The 23,161-nt window shown below is 42.8% G+C and overlaps 1 protein-coding gene across 2 annotated transcripts in view; it reads left to right on the forward strand.

Moving 5' to 3' along the window:
* ZZEF1 (zinc finger ZZ-type and EF-hand domain containing 1) overlaps window positions 1-12,831 on the forward strand; it is a 90,181-nt gene extending 77,350 nt beyond the window's left edge. For both annotated transcript variants that reach the window (XM_014608010.3, XM_059717154.1), the window contains exons 49-55: window positions 383-526; window positions 1,594-1,762; window positions 4,320-4,418; window positions 6,305-6,470; window positions 7,982-8,132; window positions 8,689-8,760; window positions 9,714-12,831. In XM_014608010.3, the coding sequence (XP_014463496.3) occupies window positions 383-526; window positions 1,594-1,762; window positions 4,320-4,418; window positions 6,305-6,470; window positions 7,982-8,132; window positions 8,689-8,760; window positions 9,714-9,788 (876 nt within the window). In that variant the 3' untranslated portion in view covers window positions 9,789-12,831. The remainder of the gene's footprint in view (window positions 1-382; window positions 527-1,593; window positions 1,763-4,319; window positions 4,419-6,304; window positions 6,471-7,981; window positions 8,133-8,688; window positions 8,761-9,713) is intronic.
* Window positions 12,832-23,161: the final 10,330 nt, after the last annotated feature.

Consider the following 23,161-nt stretch of genomic DNA (forward strand, 5'->3'; position numbering starts at 1 on the left):
GCCATATGAATCTCTTGTGACATTACTCTTTATGTTAATGTCCTTGCTGAAAGAAACAAGAAAGATAAAACTGATAACTTCCAGTCTTTCAAAAGCTGTCTTGGTATGCTAGAATCTCATTCTGGTAATGCACAGGTTCTGCAACGCCGTCAGAGGGCTTGGTGAAATCTTCCATATTTATAGGAAGATTTATGTATTTGCATAATAAGGCCACTTGGAAATTCCATTTGTGAGCGTCTCCTGTTTCCTATAACAGTAGTGTAGCTCTCTCTTTCCTGAGGTGACATTTTGTTTTAAAAAAATTGTCAGTGCTTGTCAGATCTGTCTGCTGGTGCTCTTCTGTTAGCCAATTGAGCTTGCATGATATGTTGTATCTCTTCAGATCCTGCAGAAAGTGCTGCACAGATGCAATGACAGCATGTTGGGAACAATGGCACTGACAGCCTGTCAGTTCATGGAAGAACCTGGCATGGCAGTCCAAACACGAGAATCCGAACATCCCTACACCAACAACACAAATTTTGAGGTAAGTTTGAGTGCAGCTATACTGCCTGAATTGAAAACATCTAGTATGATTGTTCAGAAGCATCTAGATAAGTCAAAAATATAAACTCCACTGACTTTGCATAACTGCAGCCCTTTTGTGTCTTAGGAAACTGAAACCCAAAGTACTTCTAGAAAATCCCACTCATTCCCACCTTTTAGGAAAAGGGGTGTTCCTGATCATTAACCTTGTATCCCTACAGAGATGCATTCATTTTGGCACTTAAGTGTCTTCACATTTTAAGCATGTGAGTAGGCCATCATCTTCAATGGCACTATTGCCAGTCATGTTCTTAAGTGCATTGCTGTATCTTCCTGGGACCTTGATGAGAAAAATGAAAATCTTTCCAACAAGGACCTGTTTCATCTTGAGGCATCAGCAGAAAACTTTAGGAAAAAGTATAACTTTTTTTCTCTTTATATTTATTTGTGGGCTACCTTCTCCCTACATGCACACTTAATGATCCCCCTTCCCTGCCTGACATACAGCAAGAGCGTTTCTAGTACAACGAAAGAGAGATGAGCACTCAGCAAAACCAGGAATGACTCTTTCTACATGTCCCAAGTTGGGCAGAATTGAGGGAATTTTATAGGACCCTGGGGCATGTGGATACAAGAAGGTTAGTGTCCCTTGGTCTCAGAAATTCTCATGGCAAGTGTGAGAGTTTTCACATCTCTTCAGTACAGATTAGGAACTCATGTATGTTCTTTAAATTCATATAAACGATCCTTCAGGGTCTGCCTAGGGATCAGTATTTTGGCAACTGGACTTCTGGATTAGTGCATCCGTGTTCAGGACTATAATGGCACGGTGCTTACTATCTTGAAATGAAATCTTTAAATAGTTCTGCAAACCCTTACATGTAATTAGCACGGAAGGAACTGCTTTGAATTTACTGAATTTGCCTGTGACCATACTTACAAGTTATTTCCTTCTTATTCATGGAAATATTGCAATATTTATTATATCTTGCCCCCTTGTAAGCTGTATTTTGAGTGTTTGTTTGATACAGCATAATGATACAGAGCTGATCTCTTTGGCTTTCACAGGATAAAGTTCACATCCCTGGTGCCATCTACCTCTCAGTCAAATTTGATTCTCAGTGTAACACAGAAGAAGGCTGTGATGAATTACTCATGTCAAGCAGCAGTGACTTTCAACAGGATAGGCACAGTTTCAGTGGGTCTCCACAGAAATGGACTGATTTTGAGCTTCCAGGTAAATAAATATTCAGTGTTCGTAGGTACAGGCAACCATAGAAAAATGATAAGTCTGTTGAATGAAACCTCTTGAAAATGTCATTTATTTACCTGATGTTCTTGGCATGTATGAGAGACTCCTCCTCTTCTTCCAGCCACTGTTTGTATAAACGTATTTGATCATTTCCCATTCACTTAATAGAAACAAGCTTCTCCTGTAATTGAACATTTGACACATTCCATCTTTGCCTTCCTCAGTCTAAACAGACACTAGCTACTGGAAACCAACTTTGACCTTGATTTTCTTCCCCCAGCAGCTCTTAGTTCTGCAGGGACATTCACTGCTGCTTGTCCCCTTCTCTGCAGAGAATCAAATAGTTTACCTTGCCTTCCTGAGGAAGCACAGAGTACGTATTTGAAAAGACCATGCTAGTCTGATTCACAATTGGCCTTCATCAGGGCTCAAAGTGAGCAGTAGGAGATTGTCATTTTGTTCTCAATTGTTGCTTTTGAACATAACCAAAAGAATTAAGAGTACATATGCAGGAGCTTTTGGGCACATACTGTAGGTTCTCGCATAATCTTCCTAGCATACGTTTTGGACAGTAGAAAATGCCAGCAGTCTGAGGAAAGTTCTGTTTCGCTTCAGAAAATTCAACTGAAATAATTAATCTTTTTTCCCCATGTAGGAAAAAAAAAATCAAATTTTCCCTTCTATTCCCTGGGGAAGCTTTTAAAATTCTGATTTAGAACAAGAGTGATTTTTTTTTTTTAAACCACCTGAATTTCCCACAGAACAAGTATTTAAAGCTTCAGCCAGCTCTAGCTATAAACAGCCAGCTAGATGAAGGTATTTTTTTCTTATTATTTGGCATTACAGATTAATACCAACTTTGTCCTCCTCCTTAAGTCATAGCTCAGATGCAGCTATAGCAAGGACATACTGGTTTTTCCCAAGTCCAAGACTATTCTGAATTTAAAGTGACCCTTCAATAATTAGATTCTATACATGAAAAATTGTATACATTTGTTATAATTTTCCATGTAAATAATCTAATTATTGGAGGATGGTCTTAAATTCAATGCCTCTGCCTCCTTGTACTCAAATCCAAGACAAGGGACTTCCCCCCCATGTTAAATGTGGCAGAGAACCTTGTTTTGGATGCAAATATATATGGGATTGGATGACTTTGTGGTCAAACACTTTACTACTTCTTAAATTTGGAGTGTTTATTGGTCACCAACTGCCAGTGGTTAGGTCCAACTAAGTTTAATGGCTTTTCTAGCTGGAGCGAGTCTGCAATTCAGCGCTGCTTCCCTGACAAGTTAAAAGCAGGGCTTCCCATATTAGTAACTTACTAATTTTTATTCTTAATGCACTGTAAATCTTGCTACTCATGTAGGAGTTCTTAGCTCATAAATCATGAATTGATCTGAAGTACAGTCAGAAAGAAGAGATTCACTAATGTGTTGCATAGTTTCCTTAATAAGCACCACTTGTCCTAGGCAACTGAAACAAAAATATAGAAAGCATTATTTTTTTTGAGTATATTTATACACTAGTGGCAGCTGTTCTGCATTCTGAATCAGTTCCCCATTTGTCTTATGTTTTATGCATTTTGGAATTATCAGATGAGTAAAAGTAGGTTTCTCTTGGAAGCAGAGAATATCTAGGATCAGATTATTTTGATGTTAAACTCTTTTGTTGCATTCTGTTATAGCTAGGGCCTGGTTTAAATTGCAATTTTGCATTTCCCGTGAAATCGTGAAATTAAGTGATTTTTTTTTTTTCATAAAAAAATCAATTTACAACGAAATGCCATGATATGGCTGCTTGCTGAGGAGTTCCCCAGCAAGTGGCTATATCAAGGTATTTTGTTGCAATAAGATGGCTGCTACAAGCTGGAAAAAGGGGAGAGCGGAAAGAGTTGTAAAAGGGACGGGAGGAGAGTGCTTGGGGTTGGGTAGGGGAAGAGCTATTTGCTGTTACAGGTGGGAAAACTGGGGTGCAGTCATGGGGGTGCCTGGGGGCTGCCTTGGCAGGTGGCCTTGGCACTAGGATGGGGAGGGGCTGTTTGCTCCTCCAGGCTAGAAAACTGGGGTGCCAGGAGTTGTGGGCAGGGGGAGAGAACATGCGTGAAGAAGAACAAACAGCCCCTCCCCTACCTGGTTCCAGGGTTGTCTGCCAAGGCAGCCCGCAGGTGTCCCAGTTTTACTGCCCAGAGGAGCAAACAGCCCCTTTCCCTCCCCCTGGGCTGCTAGGCTTTCCTGCTGTTCCTGCTGCTTCCAGTGAGGTGGAGGGGGAAGGGGGGAGCGGGCATGGGCTTTTCAGCAGTGATCAGAGGCCTTAGGAGCAAGGCCTCCACTGCTGCAATTTAGCTTGCCACTAAACCTTCCCCCTCAGGCAGTTGTGGGGGCATGATATGGGCATAAAAATGACAGCCTTTGCCTTGATCAGGCCACAATATTAGCAAGCTGGGCCTGCAGTTTAAACCAGGCCCTAATTATTGTTTCTTTTCAAGTTGTTCCTCTCATTAATGTATATATGTGTGTGTGTTCCCCTCTCTGTGGTGCAGGAGATACACTCTATTACCGGTTTACCTCTGACATGAGTAACACTGAATGGGGTTACAAGTTTACAGTGACAGCTGGTCACCTTGGAAGGTTTCAGACAGGTAAGCACTATTCAGAATAATTGAAGAGACACATCAAAATAATTCTTTCAGCACTTCCAGAAATATTTTATTTGACTTATGTAACCCTTCTGCTGGGCACCAGTTGGCAGCAAGAAGGGCTGGGTTCAGATTTTGGGGTACCCCATAAGTTATACCAGTGGCTCGAGCCTCCACCCAGAAATCTGTGAACATTAAATTTGCTGGGGTGTCCCATATAAACAAAACCCCCTCCTCGCAAGCAGTATAAACACAAACCCCAAGATTAGTTTATTAAAGAAAATAAAAAACAAAAGAAAACACTAAATATAATTTTAAAACACTATTAACTACAAAACAAAGTCTATAGGTGGCACCCTTTTGGGGGAGGCTGCCCCTGTACCCAGGTAGTCTGGGACTTGGGGCTCTCCAGTGGGTAGTTCTGGGGGCCTGCACCCCTATACCTGCCTTTCAGCAATGGGCTGGGGGGAGGGGGAGGGACACACCAGAGTCCTATGAGCTGCTCCTTGGGTTCACTGCGCTGCAGGGAGCTGCTCGAGAGTGTGGGACCTTCTGCATTGCAAGGGACTCCGTTGCTCCTGGGGAAGTGGTAGTACCGATCTTTGCTCCCATGGAAAGGCTTGCGGGGCGGGGGGTAACTGCAGCTCCAGCCAGCATGCATGTCCCCCAAAACTTCTAGGCTGGATTGTATGGCCTGCTGAAATGAAAACTGCAGGACAAACTCAAAAGGGAGCCAGGTTGATTACTGGCTACAGCTGACCCAACCACACAGCTTGACTGGAGCAAAGATCCATCACAAGAAACAAAGGGGAAAAGCCAGGCCTACCCTCAAGGCCTGGGCTGCAGGTGGTTTGTGTCACACTGCTCCACTGGGAGCAGAAAGTTGCAAACCTCAAGCCCATCCTAAAGTTGGCAGAATTAGAAACTTTCAGGCTTCAACCCTGTTTAAAACTGCCAGACCAAATTCCTAGCTAGCCAACCCAAGGAACTGATATCCTCCTCCCTGGTATTAACCCCTTAAAACCTCAGAAAAGGGGGAAGAAAAGGAGGAGATAAGAGTTCCCAGATAATGGGGCAATTCTCCCTCTCTTTCTCCTCTACCCGAGTTTCCCATTTTGCTATTTGCAAATTCCTTCTCCCTTGGAGGAGACTTCACTCTTCAGCAGCCCCTAGCAGCTTCTCGTCCTCTCCAAACCAGCCTGGCCTTGCCCAGTCAGGGAGTGCCTCACTCCACTCTTTCTCTTAACCGATCTGCCTGGAAAGTCGTTGTTCTCCCTGGCCAATCAGGCCAGAGGATTTACATATTTTGTCCAGATATAGGGCCCCGGCTTTCCAGAACAGCAGGGGCCATCTTATGCATGCACACACACGCACATTTGCCATACACAACTCAAGCGTGTGTGGGTGTTGTACTTAGCATGCACTTTTTCCCCCTTCAAGATGGTATAATGCTAAGACTTTGTTCAGTTCGAGGTTTGAGTGATTTGCTGTGTCCTTACCCTGACAACAGTACCTCGGGGGGCTCTTTTAAGTTATAGGCTGTGAATATTCTGAAGTCAGTTTAGGCTTACTATATATCATATTAATTAGAGCTGATACTCTGTTACCCTTACTTGGAGAAAACTGTGATTGCAAATAATAGGGTTGAGATTTTCAAAGTGGGGTAAAAGACTTAGTTGTACAACCCCCATTAATTTTCTTTCCAAGTCTTGCCTTCAAAAGGACTTGCAATGTTGGGTTTGGGCTAAACGCTCATTCTTTCTCCAGCTCAGGTTTTGGTTTATACATTTTATTTTTGCTTATGACAACAGTTCTAAATATGTGGAGATAATATAATTTTTCAGATGAATGTAACCCTCTAGAAATAAGAGATTTATATTCAATTTCAGGTTTTGAGATTCTGAAACAGATGCTATCAGAAGAAAGGGCAGTTCCACACCTTCCACTGGCCAAAATCTGGAAATGGCAGGTAGGAGTAGCATGTCGCCAGACTGGGCACCAGCGTCTGAAGGCTATCCATTTACTGCTGAAGATAGTGCAGTGCAGCAACCAAAGGTAAACCCATTGTTCTATGCTGTGCACTAAATATGCCTCAGAGGCATGCTGGCTAAATTCATGACCGTAATGGATGCAGAGTTCCATGACCCCAAGCCTTGCTGAAAAGCTTTATTGGAAAAGATTAGAAAAATCTATTTAAAAAGTAATTTTCTGAATGCTGTTTCTTCTTTGGATATGGCTTTTTAAAACATAAAGTAGAGCAAATCCTCTGGCTAGAACAATTCTCAGATTCATAGTTAATTATTTAGAGATACTAATCTATGAAACGTTGGAGAAACCAGGTGTAAGTCTTCCTTTTAGTTGAGGTGAGGAGACCATGAATAAAGTGGTGAAAAGATATTGTCAGATTCAGCACTGCCATAAGGGAGGGAGGTTTCTGTGATTTGTGCCGCTAAAGTCTACACCTGAAACTTCATGAACTGCAGGTGAGTTAAGACTTGAATCTGGGTTGCAAAGGTGGTTGGTGTTGGGTATTTCTATTTTTAAAATATTGAGATTTTACAATAATTTGTAAACATTTTACTTACTTTAATGGAGGCAAACAGTTGCCAGCAAGTCAACCCTTACCTGAATTACACTGTTTTCAGTTAAGAGCAAGTAAAATCCTGAAAGTACTAGCCACATGCTGCTTTTCCTTGGTCAAAAGAAGCCTACATGTTTGTGTTCTGAAATCTGTTGCAGTTACATACAAATTTTGTGTGAAACCTTCTACCCTTTAGATAATCTTTTCTAGCACAGGCAGAAGCCTGCAAATTTGCCTGTTTGTTAAAAGGCTATTGCTTGCAACCAGCTAATATTGCCGGGTTTTCATCTAAACTTCCATGCTTAAAAATGTCTTAGACTGTGGCCAACAAACTTAACTGTTAAAAGATCAAATCTTTGTCATATTTCTTTCTATCTTGCTCTGGTCAAGACCATCTTAAATGGAGATCTTTTTTGATCCCTGTTCTATGTATTTGTAAGGTTGTATGGTGCAGGGGTGCTTGCACTAGCTTGCTTTATGATGATGGAAATGTAAAAAAAAAGACTGAAGCTGTCACTTGCAAAGCAGTGCTAATTAGCTGTAACTGCATAAACAGGTTCTTTTCCCTGCATTCTAGTTCAGTACTGCAAGGTTCTAATTGGTGCAGGTCAAGCATTTAGAGATGTATTGCATTCATTTATTTTAAAGGTCACAATTCCTAAGGATCCATCCTTATTCAGCAAGACAGTTCAGATATTCAAGTTTGTGGAAGCATCTGGTTTCTTTATTTTAAAATGCTTTGTTGTATTTGGACTAGAATCATTCAAGATATTGAATAGCTTGTGCATGGAGTTTGTCAGCTATGTTTCTGTAACCAAATATATGCAGTTCTATGTTGTAATATATATCTCGTTAACTGCTTCATAGCATTAACTATCAAGGAGTTATCACTGAGTTTTATCTCCCTTGATAAGGCATTGTTCTGTCTCAGAAAGAAGCTTATAATCATGAGTTATCTTCCATTTCATTTAAATTATTTTTTTAGGGACTGTGACCTCACCTTGTTGAAGCCACTCTGGCAGCTTTTCACCACCATGGAAAATAACCTGTGTCATGACATGACCAAGCCTGGGATCCTGCTTCCCCTTCATCGTGCACTCACAGAACTCTTCTTCATTACAGAAAATAAAGCTAATGTAAGCAGTCCTTTTTTCCTGTATGCCTCTCTCTCTTCCCGGGCACTTGGAATGCAGTGTTATGCTGCGTTTCTTGCTTTCTTCTTGGAAAAAGTACATCAAAACTTTGTATGCATTGGACAGATTGTGAGCGCTTTTCCCGAGGGAGTTCAGTGAAAATCCTTATGCAGAGACATACTACCTCCTTATCAATCATGGAACCTGGAGAAATAGACACGGTTCTTCCCAGCATAATTAAGGATGCATGCCCCAAAGTCATGGGGGTAGACGCAGATCAGTAACCTTTTGGAACGTTTTGCTGTAGCTTCTGCTGAGCTGGTTTTGAACCCTGTATGCTATATAGTATAGCTATACATGTATAGACGTGGCGAGACACAATCAGAATCTATAGTCTTTGAATACAGTTAGGACTGTACTTAAGTCCTATAGTCTTGAACCTAATTTTGATTACCTCAATGGACACTACAGGAACTGAAATTCAGATGCTAATAGGACCACAGCTGTGTTAAAAATACCATACTTAAGTAGTTTCATGGAACATTGTTTCTGAATGCAGGAACTTGGATCTCTGCAGGACTACTTGCTTGCCTTAAATACCGAAGATCACCTTCACCGCTGCACAGCGCAGGTATTAAAATTCCTGGTGTGAAAGAGAGTCGATTCTGATTTGCTAACTGGGTTTTATGAAGTAGTTTTACAGCCACTTTTGATTACCATAAGATTCCAAAATTCATTATCATGAACTTGATTCAAGATCCCCTAAAGATAAAATGCCAGTACACAGATCGGTATCACCTCTCAGTTCGTTCTTTCTCTCATCCTGCCACCCATTTAAACTTTCCTATAAATGTAATTGTCTGTGCAGTGCCAAGTTATGAAAGGCAGGATCCAGGTCAAGCTAAAATGAAGGAAATGACCAACGTAAACTGAATCAAGTCACATAATTTAGCATTGTCATGTCTATGTATTCAGAGAAAAGTTCCCCATAAAGTTTTGTGTCTATCTTTTCAATTTTCATCAGTTTTTTTGAGACAAATCATTTTTTTTTAGATCACATATTAGCATGCTTATTGGCAACGAAAAAACCCATTTAACTTACCTTTAGAAGTTGTTTAGCCCAGATAGCTTGGCGAGTACTAGTGCAAGGCTCTGTCTGGATCTTTCTTCCACCTTAGCTCTTGGATGATGTGGTTCTCCTGAGTTCCTACAGATTGAACCTGTTCACAAACATCCCTCTGACCGAAGCCTGCTTCTTCCCTGTCTTGCAAGTAACGCGACAGAATAACACTGTGGGTTTTGTTAGGTTCATCCATTTTAATTGCCTTGTCATTCATATAAACAGATGGTTAGTAGATTCAGGTGTCTGAGCAATTGGAAAAGCAGTTGCCTTGTGTTAACTGACCATAGCTTCAAAGATGCATGACAATTACTACTTCACCAGAAGATAGGTGGGAAGAGATCAGCCTATTCCCATCTCTGCTCAATTTGCAGCACAGAATGGCTCTTTGCAACATAGAGTAATAATTACTCAATGGTAATAATCTTTGTGATGCTTGACTTTCTTTTCCTCCTTCCCTCCAGGCCCTGAAAAACATTGCTGCTATCAGCCTTGCCATTAACTATCCCAACAAATCAACAAGTTTCTGGAATGTCTAATACTGGCTCCTGGCCGGAGTGCATGGGATAGAATAGTTTGTCCATAGGAACCTTGGAACAAACATCTTAACTCCATTCAGGAAAAAGATCCTTAAGCTTCAATGTATGAGCACTATACAGCCTTTCTTCCTTCCACTTTGATGTAGAATTTGTAAAAGTAAAAGCGCACTTCAAAGAAAAAGCACATTTTGGAGTAACTCATGCGTCACCTGCAGTTGCGTATGCACATATTGTAGCATGTTAGAGTAAACAGAACAGTATTTTTTTTTATTCAGAAGAAGCAAATGAGAGAAGATTACCTGAAGTGTGAGAACGGAAGGCTCTGTGCTGGTATCATCTGCTCCCAAGAAACTGGAAAATAAAAGCTTTAAAAGTCTTGCCGAACTTAAGCTAGTGCCACTAGCAGAATCCACTTTTCTTTGGAAGTGAAATAGGCAAAGCAGACTCTTAGTGGGCTGTAGAAATGGCACATGCTTGAATCCTGCTATGTTTCATTTTGCTTTTGAAAGCCACTACTCGTGGAAGAAAACTTCAGAAGCTAATCCATTACTAAACTTCAGTACAAACAGCAGTTAAAGAATTCCTGTGGCAGAGCTCCCTTGTGAGAAGTGAACGGTTCTACTGTTCTCGTTTTGTCAACCACCTGATCTTATCCTAACTCGTCTCCAATGCATTTTTCTGGTGTCGGGCAGAAACAGCAATGGCTGCCCTTGGAGAAGCTCAAGAAGAGGTTGTATGGGAAACTGAGGAGTGCTGGCTGTGATACATAGCTTGTATGTTTCCTAAAGATCACATATTTACAAGAAATTATTCCTGACTTTTTTTAACTCTTTGGGTACTGATGGCTCAGGAGCTTTTTCTGACAAATGCTGGGGAAACCCTGATTCCTGGCATTAAGTGGTGAGGATTAGTGACTAACCTGACTTATCTCATATAGCAATAACTGCATTACTCCTGCTGAATGTGGAATAAATACAAGACCTCTGTTGAAATAAATTGGCTTTAATCTTGCCCAAATAAGCTGGTTATTCCCTTTCCAAAGACAACTGCAAGGAGCTTGTAGGGATTTGTTTGCTAAATAGCTGACTAGTTTTCTGAATGTAAAGTCTTCAGAACTCTTGGATGTAGATTTTTCCCCTGTTCCTCCCCCCACCCCTCCTGCCAAAAAAAAAAAAAAAAAAAAGAGAATATGAAGAAAGCACACAGCCAGGAAAATTGATCAAAATGCTATAAAAATGATGGCTGTGTTGGAATGGAGTATATTCATTGGCCTAGTTTGTCCAAAAGGTCAGTAGCACCTGAATAGCCACTGAATAGCACTATGCAATGTGCAAAGGAAATCCTCATTTGAGAACAGCATGATGCTCTTCCAGCCAGCTGCGACTTGCGAGAATCTTAAAGGTGGTGGTATGTCCCTCTGGTAGGGAAATACACAGTGTATTTTAACGTTCCCATTTTCAGATGGTCATTGGTGCTGCAGCCCTAGAAATAGCTACCTGGTTCCCATCCCACCATATGAGTATAAAGGCCAGTGTTGCTGTGGGAAAGGACATTAAATTGGAAAAGTAATATACTTGAACAAACAAGTTTTAAGTGGAGGTCCCCAACACTGGCTCCAGGGAGCACTGTGCTATCTATGATCCTTGCCTTCAGAAATAAGGTATCCAACTTAGAAAATAGCAGATCCCGGAGTTTAGGAAGAACTTGTCCTCAGCCAAAGACTAAAGAGAGGGAGAGAAATACTATGCTACTTTGAAAATCTTCCTTCACTGTAACATAACTGAGCATTAATTTCCTAAATCCATGGATAAAAGAATATGCAGTTTCCTCATTTTAGTCCCTCTTCTGAGTGATGCCTTTAATTTTGGAATCTGCCTGCAGGGGAGGGAAGGAGCTTTCCTGATTAGCTGTATGTCACTGACCTATTGGAGCCAGCCGGGCAATGAAGGTCAGTGCAGCCAAACTGTGGACATTTTCAGAAGTCCACATTTCATGAACAGTGTGTTCTTACAGGGGCAGACAAGCATTTTCATATTGCTGTTCTTAGTGTGGACATCCTTCTCACTTTCTTAAAGTGAGCCCCCGGTGAAATGGTATAGTTACTCTACAGGCTGATCGTGCAGTATATGAGGCATGTACAGTAGTTTGCTGTTGAGATCCGCCTCAGTATATTTACAGAAGGTTTTTTCCTTTTTTTTGCATCAGGGATACAGACTGTAAATAGATCCTTATCTGATCCTATCATGGCATTTCCCCATTCATATTTCTGTTGGACTGTGTGTTTATTTTATATATATATAAATATATATATATAAAAATATATAACATTGTTTATAAAGGCTATAAAAATGATGCAGGAGTGGCCAATGTTACTAGCTAGGTATACCACTTACTACCTTTATCAGCAGGTCTGCCAGTCAGTCCTCTTGTTCTCCTAAGGGACTGCCTGTGAGTTATCTGCTAAATATTATTTCCACCCACTAGATGGAACTGAAGGTCTATGACCTGAGTTGACACTGTCTCTCTCATTGACTGCCTTACAATTGATCATACATTGTGCATTTTTAAGAGGCAAGAAACATTGATTTTTTCCTATAGTTTTAAAAAGGGGGAGGGGAGTAACAAAATGAATTTAGTATTTATTATGATTAGTAGCTCTTTGAACTACTGCAGCAGTTCAACATGGATGCAGATGATACTATTGATTAGTACAAAACTGGCTGGAAAACAGGTATGCTGAAAAATGTGCCTAAATAAAAATCGTTGGGTTCTAAACCACATATGATGTATTTAAGCAAACCAGGTTGTTCCTAATGATACATTGGACTTGCTTTCATTAAATACTTTAAATGAAGTTTTATAATTTCTTTTCTTACGGGTTTACAACTTTGCGATTTTTATCATTTGGTTGTTTACAATATTATCAGATCTTTAGATTTATTCCAGCTCAGTTCACGTGTACAAAGAAAGTTATAGATGTGGGTAACATATGCAAATGAAGAGAAATATATTGTAAAAATTATATAAAAAAAGTGACAACAAAGTGTCTGGTTTTCTGTTTTTCTTTCCCTCACCTCACTGAAGATGAAATATTGAATTTTCAGGGAGATCTAGGGGTTTTCTTTTGAGCCCTGATTCTCGAAGACGGGATGATTGCAGGCAAAGCTACTTGTCCTTAAGGAGCTATTATATAGTTGATATTGTGCCATGCAACATACACATCACGAGAGGCTTCTGAGGCTTGAGTCCTTTACCCATAACTTGGAGTTCCATTGATTTTAACAGGCAGGTTGTAGAGTTGCAACAGATTGTGGCACCAGTGTCTTGTTCAGGCTATAAAGTTCCTAGGGAGTTTGTCTTGGCTATAATGGGGATGCATATTAGGGGTGTGTGAAATGGGCCGTATTTGATTCAGATTCGGCCCGAATCGGGGACAGTGATTTGATTTGTTGATTCGAATCATTGTCCCGATTCGAGTTGGCTGAATCCGAACCTGAAGATTCGATGCTGATTCGGCGAATCAGTGATTCGGCCATAGACACAGCTTTAAATGTTTTTTCTACGTACCTTGAGGTACCAGGCATGGCTCATGAATGCCGCGATGGTGGGGTAGAATGGAGTGTCCCACGGGGGTGGGGGGGGGGGTGTGCTTGGCAACAAACCCGAAAGTACTTCTGGTGCACTTCCGGGTCTGCCACCAAGTGTAGGGGGTGGGACCGCCGTGCCCTCCCCGCATCAGTGATTGGCTGTAGGGGGACCCCAGGAGGCACCAGTCAGTGAGCCGGAGGGGCACAGGTTGGGGTCCCCCGTGCACTCCCCGGAAGTGTTTCTGGTCCAGTTCCAGGTCTGCTGCTGAGTGCTCTGGGGACACTTCCCCCCCCCCAACACACACCTATAGGGGTTACACTCCATCTGCCCCACCATTGCAGCATTCATGAGCTGCGTGGTACCTTGAGGTATGTAGAAAAAACATTTCATAGTTTCATAGTTTGTAGGGTTGAAAGGGACCTTGACAGATCATCAAGTCGGACCGCCTGCCATGGCAGGAAAGAGCACTGGGGTCAAACGACCCCAGCAAGCTTTAAAGCTGTGTCTCTGTCCGAATTGTCAAATCTTTCTGAATCAATTCGGAGGGTTCTGATTAGATTCAGAAAGATTAAAGGGTCTTCTGATTTGATTCAGATTCAGAGATTCGGCCACTGAATCAAGCCGAATCTCCGCCAAATTGAATGAGCGACCAAAGCTTTGTACAGCCCTAATGCACGTCTGTGCCACAGCATCTCTCATGCTTCCAGTAGGAAGAGAGTGCTTGTAAGGGAAATGCTCCCCACTTGGTCCATCGGAGCCTCTTTTTGATCTGAGTATGCTGCAAAACCTCTTTACATGCCTTTGGCTTAGGAGGCTGTTGGGAGGAGGTTGAGTAGGTCTGGGGTTTTTTTCCCCTTAAAGTGAGAAAGATGCAGTCTCCTTTGGCACTTGCCCATTCTGTATGTACTGGTTGTTTTTTCCTGTTGTTTTGTACACGTACAAACATTCTGAATTACCACGTTTACTGAATACAGGCTGATCACCTGAGCTGGATATGCTGTGCTAGAGGGATGCTTACAGGTTAGTAAAATCTGTCATCTTGCTATTGCTTTAGTGGGAATAGAATCAAACTGGAAACTAGCTAATAAGTTAGTGAGCATTCATTGATCATGAGATGCACTACATTTTCTGAGCCTATTTTCTGTAAGAAAGAAGCTTTTCAGTATGCTTTGAAGCAAGATAAATGCCATCGAGCTTGCCTAAGTCCCTGCCTATTCCCATGGAGCCAACAACATGCTCCCTTCAAATTTTTAATTTTCCTCTTGTTCTGATGCCTGATGTCCTGCACCTTTCTAAATTAGCTAGAGGTTGAGCTTATGCTGGTGTTACATGTGAAAATGGTAATTTTTCCACCCCCACTATTGCTTTCTATGGTTTTCTCTCTAGTTCTCACTTAACCTTACTAGCTGCTAGGAGTGCTTGGTCAGGGCCAGGATGGCTTAAATCTCATTCTCATCAGCATAGGATCTCGCTCAGTTCAGCCAACAAATGGTCAAGAAAAACAGTCTGTTGCCACCTACCCCTACAGCAAATAATGTTCAGCATCTTCTGTGTAGGCCTTTAAGAGACTAGAGCCTTTTAAAGAAAGTTATATTGATTTAAGAATTTGGAGTGCATAAACTTGCACCAGTTCAGATAAACCAATGCAAATCCCTGTGTGAACATGCCTATTTTGGACTCTTAGCCAATAAGACTGTTATGTGCTATAAAGAGTTTTATGTCTCTTTTCAGTTCTTCAAGCATCATTGATGCTGAGGAAGAATATGCAAGCTTAGGAAGTCTAGTTGCTTAAAGGAGAATCTACTTTTAAAGTTTGTTCGCAACCCTTTCATATATTCTTGTGACCCACTTTTGGGTCATAACTCATGGGTTGAGAAACCCTGACTCTAACCTCTTTGTTGACTCCCTTTCTTCAGTGATGAAGCAGAACCAACATGAATTTAACTGAAAGGAACTGAGCTTTGTTTTGTGTTTGTAAAGCTCTTTGAGATGTTTGGGTGATGGGGCAATATAAACTTGCAATATTCTCTTGTCAGGAATAGCATCCAACCATTTAAAATGAAATGTGAAATATCTTGACGGGTTTGGGGAAATTACACAACATTCTCCTTGTCAATGTTGGGCCTAAATCTATTCTTCTTTAAACCAGTAAAAATGAGTGCGTCTGCAGTGGCATAAAACCTGGGGCTGCAAGGGCAGAATCCATCTCAATAGTCCAGTTGTGTGATTTCCTTCCCCTTGCTTATGATAACACTAATAAATATGTGCTGCTTTAGTTTTGTGACAAGTCAAATCACGAGCGACTGCTGTGAGTGATGGCTATTTGTCAGGTAGCAAGCAACTAACAGTCTGAATCCCTAAACCGCCCAGGCTTGGTTTTGGAGAAAATTTTACACATGCTTGTGCTCATTTATTGTACTTTGTGAGGTCTTTCATTGTACATGTGCCTTCAAGCAGCGGGCATTACAGCAGGTGTTGTATAGTCTGAGGCTCTGTTCTGCCATCCCAGGTGGTTAAACCAACAGTATAGCCCCACTTCATTCATTCCTTGGAGCATCTGACTCGGGTACATAAGCGGTTGAGACATCACCACCTTTGCTATGGTTCGTCAGCCCCTGGCGGTAAGCACTCGGTTGCTGGAATGTCCATTTTCCTGCTATCGGGTATTTTCTTCAGCCTCTCGTTCCACATCTGTAGTCTTGTCTGCCTGGATGTGGCATCAAGAGGTTGGGTGATGGCAAGGAAACTCCTGCGTGACTTCAGACGTTTGTGCGCTGCAGGATGGTCATACAATGAGTGTCTCTCATCTTCAGTTTGTCTCAATTGTTCTATCCTGCTGGCCACTTCTCTTCTGATGTCAGGTGGAGCAATGCCTGCCAGCAGGTACACACTGTTTAGGCTGGTAGGCTTCAGACAACTTATAGCAGAAGCATTCACATCATGACCCCTGTCAGGTAATACCTGTGAATTCTGCTAAAACTCCAAAACATGATTTTGAGTTGTTAGAAGTGGATTCTGTTGTCTTCACAAACCTGTCCATACAGTCTTTCCCATATCTCTGCAATGTATCAGTAATACTTGGCCTCAGCTCACACTTACCCTCCCACCACCAACAAACAAGCCCTAAAGTTGGTTTAGTTGCAGTAGACAAAACACCAAGAAGCAGTTTAATTGAAATGGCTTTATTCTCTCCTGCAATGGCTGTGAGTGACTGTGGAAAAGCACCTTCTGAACCACTCTTCTGTTTAATTTCATAATCTGTTGGTAATGTATTTTCACATGGCTCTACAGTGTAGCCCACACAAAGCCAGTGTCTTTTGATCTTCCCTTGTATGAATGGTGTACCTTCATGTCACTTCCATAAGAAGTATGAACTTAAGCATCAACATTGGCAACTCTGTCAATCTAATTAGGTTGATTATCAAGGATGGGCTTTGTATCATTCCCATCTCTGTTGTTGGATGCTGGCCTGTTCTGTTCTGTAGAAGAGATTTTAGGGGTCTGAAGCTAGACAGCATATTTGTCACAACAGACACTATTATTTGTGAGTGGTTGCTCCTCAAAGCAGCGATCCTGGATGCACAAGCTAAGTCTATTCCATCTTGGAGGAAAGGCAGCAAAAGGGTACAGCAGCTTCCTTGGCTCTGTAACGGACCTCCTGCATCTAAAAAGAAAGACCTACAAAGGATGGAGGACGGGATCCACTTCCAAAAAGGAATATTCTGCACTGGTCCAGACCAGCAGGGAGCAAACCAGGAAAGCCAAGGCTGCGACTGAACTCTAACTAGCTACAAGTATCAAGGATGATAAAAAGTCCTTTTTTAAATATGTGGGGAGCCGGAGGAAAAGCAAGGGCAACATCAGACCCCTGCTAAACCAGATGGGACAACTGATAACCGATGCCCAGGAAAAAGCCAACTTGCTAAATGGGTACTTTGCATCGGTTTTTCACCAGTCCCAAGGGGCGCGCCTGCCCATTACAGGACAGGAACACCTGGGTGAGGGAGATTCCTTACCTTCCATCAGTGCCGACCTTGTGAAGGAACACCTAGAGAGGCTGGACACCTTCAAGTCAGCCGGCCCTGACAGTCTACACCCCAGAGTACTCAAGGAGCTGGCGAGCATCGTAGCTCAGCTCCTGGCACGGATCTTTGAGAACTCCTGGTGCTCTGGTGAAGTGCCTGAAGACTGGAAGAAGGCCAATGTGGTGCCTATCTTCAAGAAAGGGAGGAAACTGGATCTGGCAAACTACAGGCCCATCACCTGACCTCTATCCCGTGGAAGGTCTTAGAAAAGATTATCAAAGAGGCCATTCTTAACAGACTGTTAGCATCCTGAGGGATAGCCAGTAAGGGTTTGTTGCGGGTAGGTCGTGCTTGACCAATCTCATTTCCTTTTACAACCGGGAGACCTATCACCTGGACAAGGGAGAAAAAATTGATGTCATATATCTCAACTTTAAAAAAGCCTTCGATCTGGTATCCCATGATCACCTCTTAGCAAAACTGGCCAACTGCGGCCTCAGCTTCACCACGATACGCTGGCTGGGGAATTGGCTCCGTGGTCAGACGCAGAGGGTGGTGTTTGATGGTAGTCAATCGTTGTGGTGTGCTGTGACCAGTGGGGTCCCTCAAGGCTCTGTCCCTGAGCCAACACTATTCAACATCTTCATTAATGATGTGGACATTGGAGCCAGAAGCAGACTGGCCAAGTTAGCTGACGACACCAAACTTTGGGGTAAAGCATCCACACTTGAAGACAGGAGGGTGGTCCAGGTTGACCTTGACAGGCTCAGGAAATGGGTGGATGAGAACCTGATGGTGTTTAACACCGAAAAATGCAAGGTCCTTCACCTTGGGAAGAAAAACCTGCAGCATGCTTATAGGCTGGGCAGTGCTACGCTGGCTAGCACTACGGACGAAAAGGACTTGGGGGTCATGATTGACCACAAGATGAATATGAGCCTTCAATGTGATGCTGCAGCTAGTAAAGTGAGCAAAACGCTGGGTTGCATCCATAGATGCTTCTCAAGCAAATCCCGGGACGTCATTCTCCCGTTGTACTCGACCTTGGTGATGCCGCAGCTGGAGTACTGCGTCCAGTTTTGGGCTCCACAATTCAAAAAGGATGTGGAGAAGCTTGAGAGAGTCCAGAGGAGAGCCACACACATGATCAGAGGTCATGAAAACAGACCTTATGATGAGAAGCTGAGAGCTATGGGACTCTTCATCCTGGAAAAGCACAAGCTCAAGAGTGATCTGGTGGCCGCCTATAAGTTTATCAGAGGTGTTTACCAGAATCTGGGGGAACGTCTATTCACCAGAGCGCCCCAGGGGATGAAAAGGTTAAACGGTCACACACTCCTCCATGACCATTTCAGGCTAGACATAAGGAAGAACTTCTTTACTGTCCAAGCCCCCAAGGTCTGGAATAGGCTGCCGCCAGAGGTGGTTCAAGCACCTACTTTGAACACCTTCAAGAGAAATTTGGATATTTATCTTGCTGGGATCCTATGACCCCAGCTGACTTCCTGCCCCTTGGGTAGGGGCCTGGACTCGATGATCTTCCGAGGTCCCTTCCATCCCTAATGTCTAAGAAATCTGTGTCTATGCAGCATCTAGGCTGAGAGTCTGGGGCCCAGTTTATGCTGAGGATTACTGGGAGTTAAGCACTCGACTCCCTTAGGCCCTTTAGAAAATTCCCAGCATTGGGATGCTACTGCTATAAGCACAAGTGTCTGGGAGACTGACAGCAATAGATCCTTCTGCACTCCAAAGGAAAGGGCATGAGGGGTGCGGACCTCTTTGCCTTGCTGGCATTAATCTTGCTTCGTTGAGCTGCAGTGGAATGAATGCAGAAACAAAAACAAGCTAAAGAGTTGGTACAGAAACAAGTATTTTGACCCTCATTTCCTGGTTAAACTCCGTGTCCAATAATTACCATTTATCTACATATCATTCTCCTGCAGCTTTAGCTATATATACAATAAGATACCTCGAGCGATTTATATTTGCTTTATACTATTTAACAGCTGCTGTATGTTTCCCCAGAAGTGGCTGTATTTCACTGGGCTGCTTCAGTAATTCCTAAAAATAGCTTGAATTACCTGGCTGCTTCAAAATGAGCACCCCTGTATCTATGCGTACTTTTTTAAACATTTTCTCCTGTCGCTTCTCCTTTCTGACAAACACAAGGCTTTTGTTTAAGATTTCCCTCCCTCGGTGGCCTGTTAGAATAACCAACCTATATAATATGCCAAGGCCTTGATTCAGCAGTTCTCCATACATTAAAACACATTGGTACATGTAGATCTAAAGATGAGCACATGGTTAATTGCCTTGAACAGAGATGGACTTAACCGTGTCCTCTAAATGTTTGTTGACTTGGGACCTAAACAGGGCATGTGGTTAATATTAATGTTCACATATTTTTATGCCGTGCTGTTGAAAGCGGTATCATTTCTATAGAAAAATGTAAAAAGATGCTGAATTCTTGAGCTGAGTCAAGAGAACCTCTATTCTTATCGATCTGCGTAAGCGTAAGTCGTGTCTGTCTTTCTCACTATTTTTCTTTACCTAAACCTCCTACAGTAAAACACATTAGCCAAAAACATCAATGTTTTCAGCACTCTTTTTAAGCAAAACTTGGTTTTTCTACTCAGAAAAATTGGCAGATTAGACTTTCTTCCTTGAACTATTGTATTTTTCCACGTTTATTTTTAATAATATTTTAAGTCTTCCTCCTAACTAGAATGTTTCCAATACCATTGAAGTGGAGAGAGCATTCAATCCTTATCAGGGATTGATGTGTGAATTTGTCCATGTGAAGAAGAAAACAGAGAGGCAACATTGCTGGTTTACATTAAAAATGAAGGTTCCTCCCTCATCCTTGTAATAAAATGCATCTCACTACCAGTACCTGAATATTTTGCATTGTGTTTGCTGCCCTATTGAACTTGTTTTAAGTGAATTAAGCACTAGCACAGATGACCTAAAAGGCTGTGGAACCTGTCATTAGAAGTTAAGTGCAGGTTAGACAAGCATGTTTCTTTGTGAGATCTTTCTAGCTGCCTAACACGGTAGTTAAGAGGGCTGAAGAAAATCCCTTTTTGGCTCCATTAGTCTCTTCCTATCGCATGTGTTCCTACAGCATCTTTTATTTTCATGTTTGATGTGACAACAATTGCCAGATGCCCAAAATGCTTGTGTTGTGTCTTGTAAAGAGTGAATACTACAAATGGGTAAGTATCTCCTTGTGCTGCTATTTACATTATTATGGCAAACGTCATGGCCCTTAGTAGGCAATTATGATGTATATTGTCCCATTTCAAGAGCTTATGCTACCGTTATGAGGCCACTGTCTGATCCTGTGCAGTGTAGACGGGAGTTGGTATGTCTGCCAAGTGTGCCCAAATTCCTGAATGCCTGGACTTGCCAGTGAAGAACACCGTGTCCCCAGGCAGGGAACGGGAACGCCTGTTCTCAGAACTTCGACAAGCGTGACATACGGCTTCGGTGAAACGGCGAGGGTTTCCACCCACAGAGCTGCTGTCTGCCAGCCTCTCAGAGCAGTTCCCTTCAGGGTGGTGGGTGTGTGTATTGCCAGTCTCTCTGCTCTTGTTGATGGAAGGTACTTCCCCTCTACTATGGGGGTGGGCAGGGAAGGCTTACCTTGTCTTAGCTTGAGTGCTGTTAACTGAAGAGGGAAAGATTTTGTGCTGATTGACTCAAGATACCACTGATCCTTGGGACCTTAAAGGCTTCTGCAGTATCCGTATGGCTAGATCTCACTTCTGTGTCTTAAGTAGGCTAAAACTTTGGACCAAGTCTTAACCAGACGCCTACTAACTGTCAGGCACTTGGTGTATCTGGATTTGTCTCTAGATGAGCATCTCCAGAAAACTGGCCTAGACAGTATCCTGGTCCCCAAATTAGGTATACTTTGTCTCCACAAGGGCTGCCCAGCTTAGGTCTTGGGCCTGTAGGCACAAACTTCCTTCTACGATCTCATGCTTGGTCAGGGCCTTAACCAGCATGTCCTCCCTGTCACTGTCGTACGTCTGACTTTGATGCAGTGCCCGCAGTTTGGCGTGCTCAGGGCCAACAGTTGGATTATCCAGTGACCAGGCAGCTCCTGTAAAGCACAGTACCATTTGTTCAGCCCAAAAGCACTTCAGTGAAAGCAGATCTTAAACGAATAAACATCTTGTGCACATGCTTGGCTTGCCAGGTGGTCATTCATCTGCTACATGGTGGCCCTGGCAGGCTTAAAGTGCTGCAGGATCTCCCCGCAAGGCCTGTCTTTCTTAGGAACAGTCTTCTGCCTGTCAGTTTTTTGGACTGAGTGCCTTTCTCTCTCAAAAGAGACTCTCTGTCCGCCTGAAGAAGGATGTTTATACCTGAAAGCTTGCAAAGAACAATTTTTCCAACTCTTTAGTTGGTCTCATTATATATCACATTTACCCAAAGAACCTTGGCTTTCAAACGACATCAGACCAGTCTGCTGCTTCCCCAAGCAGTAAGACTTGAATGCTTATTAGCTGGAGATTTGCCTCACTTGCCTGTCACTTCTTCCCCTACGTATCCTCACCTCTGAGCTACTCAGCACTCAGTGCTGTGGGGTAGGAAGTGTGCTTGCGCTCAGCTCCCATCTACCTGCTTGCCTTGTGGGCTCTCAGATGTGTGTCTGTTCTCTACATGGTTCCTGAAGCAAGCGTCTCCAGGGAGTGCATGGGGGTGGGAGAAGAGCCAGCAATCTACAGAAAGTTCTTAGCTCCTTTCCATTCAATACCCTGGCAGGAAAGAGACTAAAATCACAGCAATGTTCTCTCCAGCAGGGACTGAACTGCTGCCCCAGCTTTCCCTTCTCTGATATGATCCAACTTCCCAAGACAGACTGTGGCTGGCTGTCTCCCGAGGATTTGTGGTTCTCCTAAATCCAAAGCAAAAGGCGGAAGTGTCCTCACAATGTTTAGTCGGTCTCTGAGCCAGCTCATGCTATGATAGAATGGAAAAGAAAAGAACGGATCTAAGTGAAACGGATAGAACAAAGCTAGTCAGCCAGGGCCGGGCAGGTGTCTTCATTTTCAAATCCATTTCCGGCATCTGATCTCTGTGCCTCCCCCTGCTCCAAGAGAGTTTTCCGAAGCTACGTTCCTGGCAGAAGGTGAGTCCCTGCCTCATCCATCCTGATAGTTACTCACAGTTCCCTTTCTTTTTGGGGTTTGTTTCTCTTGATATTCCTTGGGTAACCCATACAGTATCTCTGCTGGAACTGAGACCCCCTCTGTCTGTGCTACTGCTGCATCCGGCTGGAAGCTGCCTGTCTCCCAGTGAATTCTTCTGTCGCCAGCTCCCTTGGACTGGCTTTACTGCTTTTCATTTGCTTCAATAAAGTGCTGGCTCCAAGGCAAGCCCTGCAATAGTAAATATGGTTGACAGTGAAGTCTTGTATCATTTTGCCCAAGGCTGCCTTAAGTTGCAGGCATGTTAGTGTGGTAATAAGATTACATATGCGGAGTCATGCAATTGTCAGCCTTGATCTATGACTTTAATTATAAACTAGTCTCTTGGTAAGTCTCCGATAAGTCAAAAGAAGTTAATCGTAACTCCAAATTCAGCTTCCTAGTGGTGCAATTCTTTATTCATGCGGTGGGTTTTTAAGCTCTGGCAAAACTTAAAATGAATGTTTCTTCTTTCCACGGATCCTGTATCAACAGAGAAGAGACTTTTGTTCTAGTGCCACGTATACCAAGTCTACGTTCACATACTCTGGGCTGCATTATG

The sequence above is a fragment of the Alligator mississippiensis genome, chromosome 14 (genome assembly GCF_030867095.1).
Source record: "Alligator mississippiensis isolate rAllMis1 chromosome 14, rAllMis1, whole genome shotgun sequence".
In the NCBI taxonomy this organism is placed as follows: Eukaryota; Metazoa; Chordata; order Crocodylia; family Alligatoridae; genus Alligator; species Alligator mississippiensis.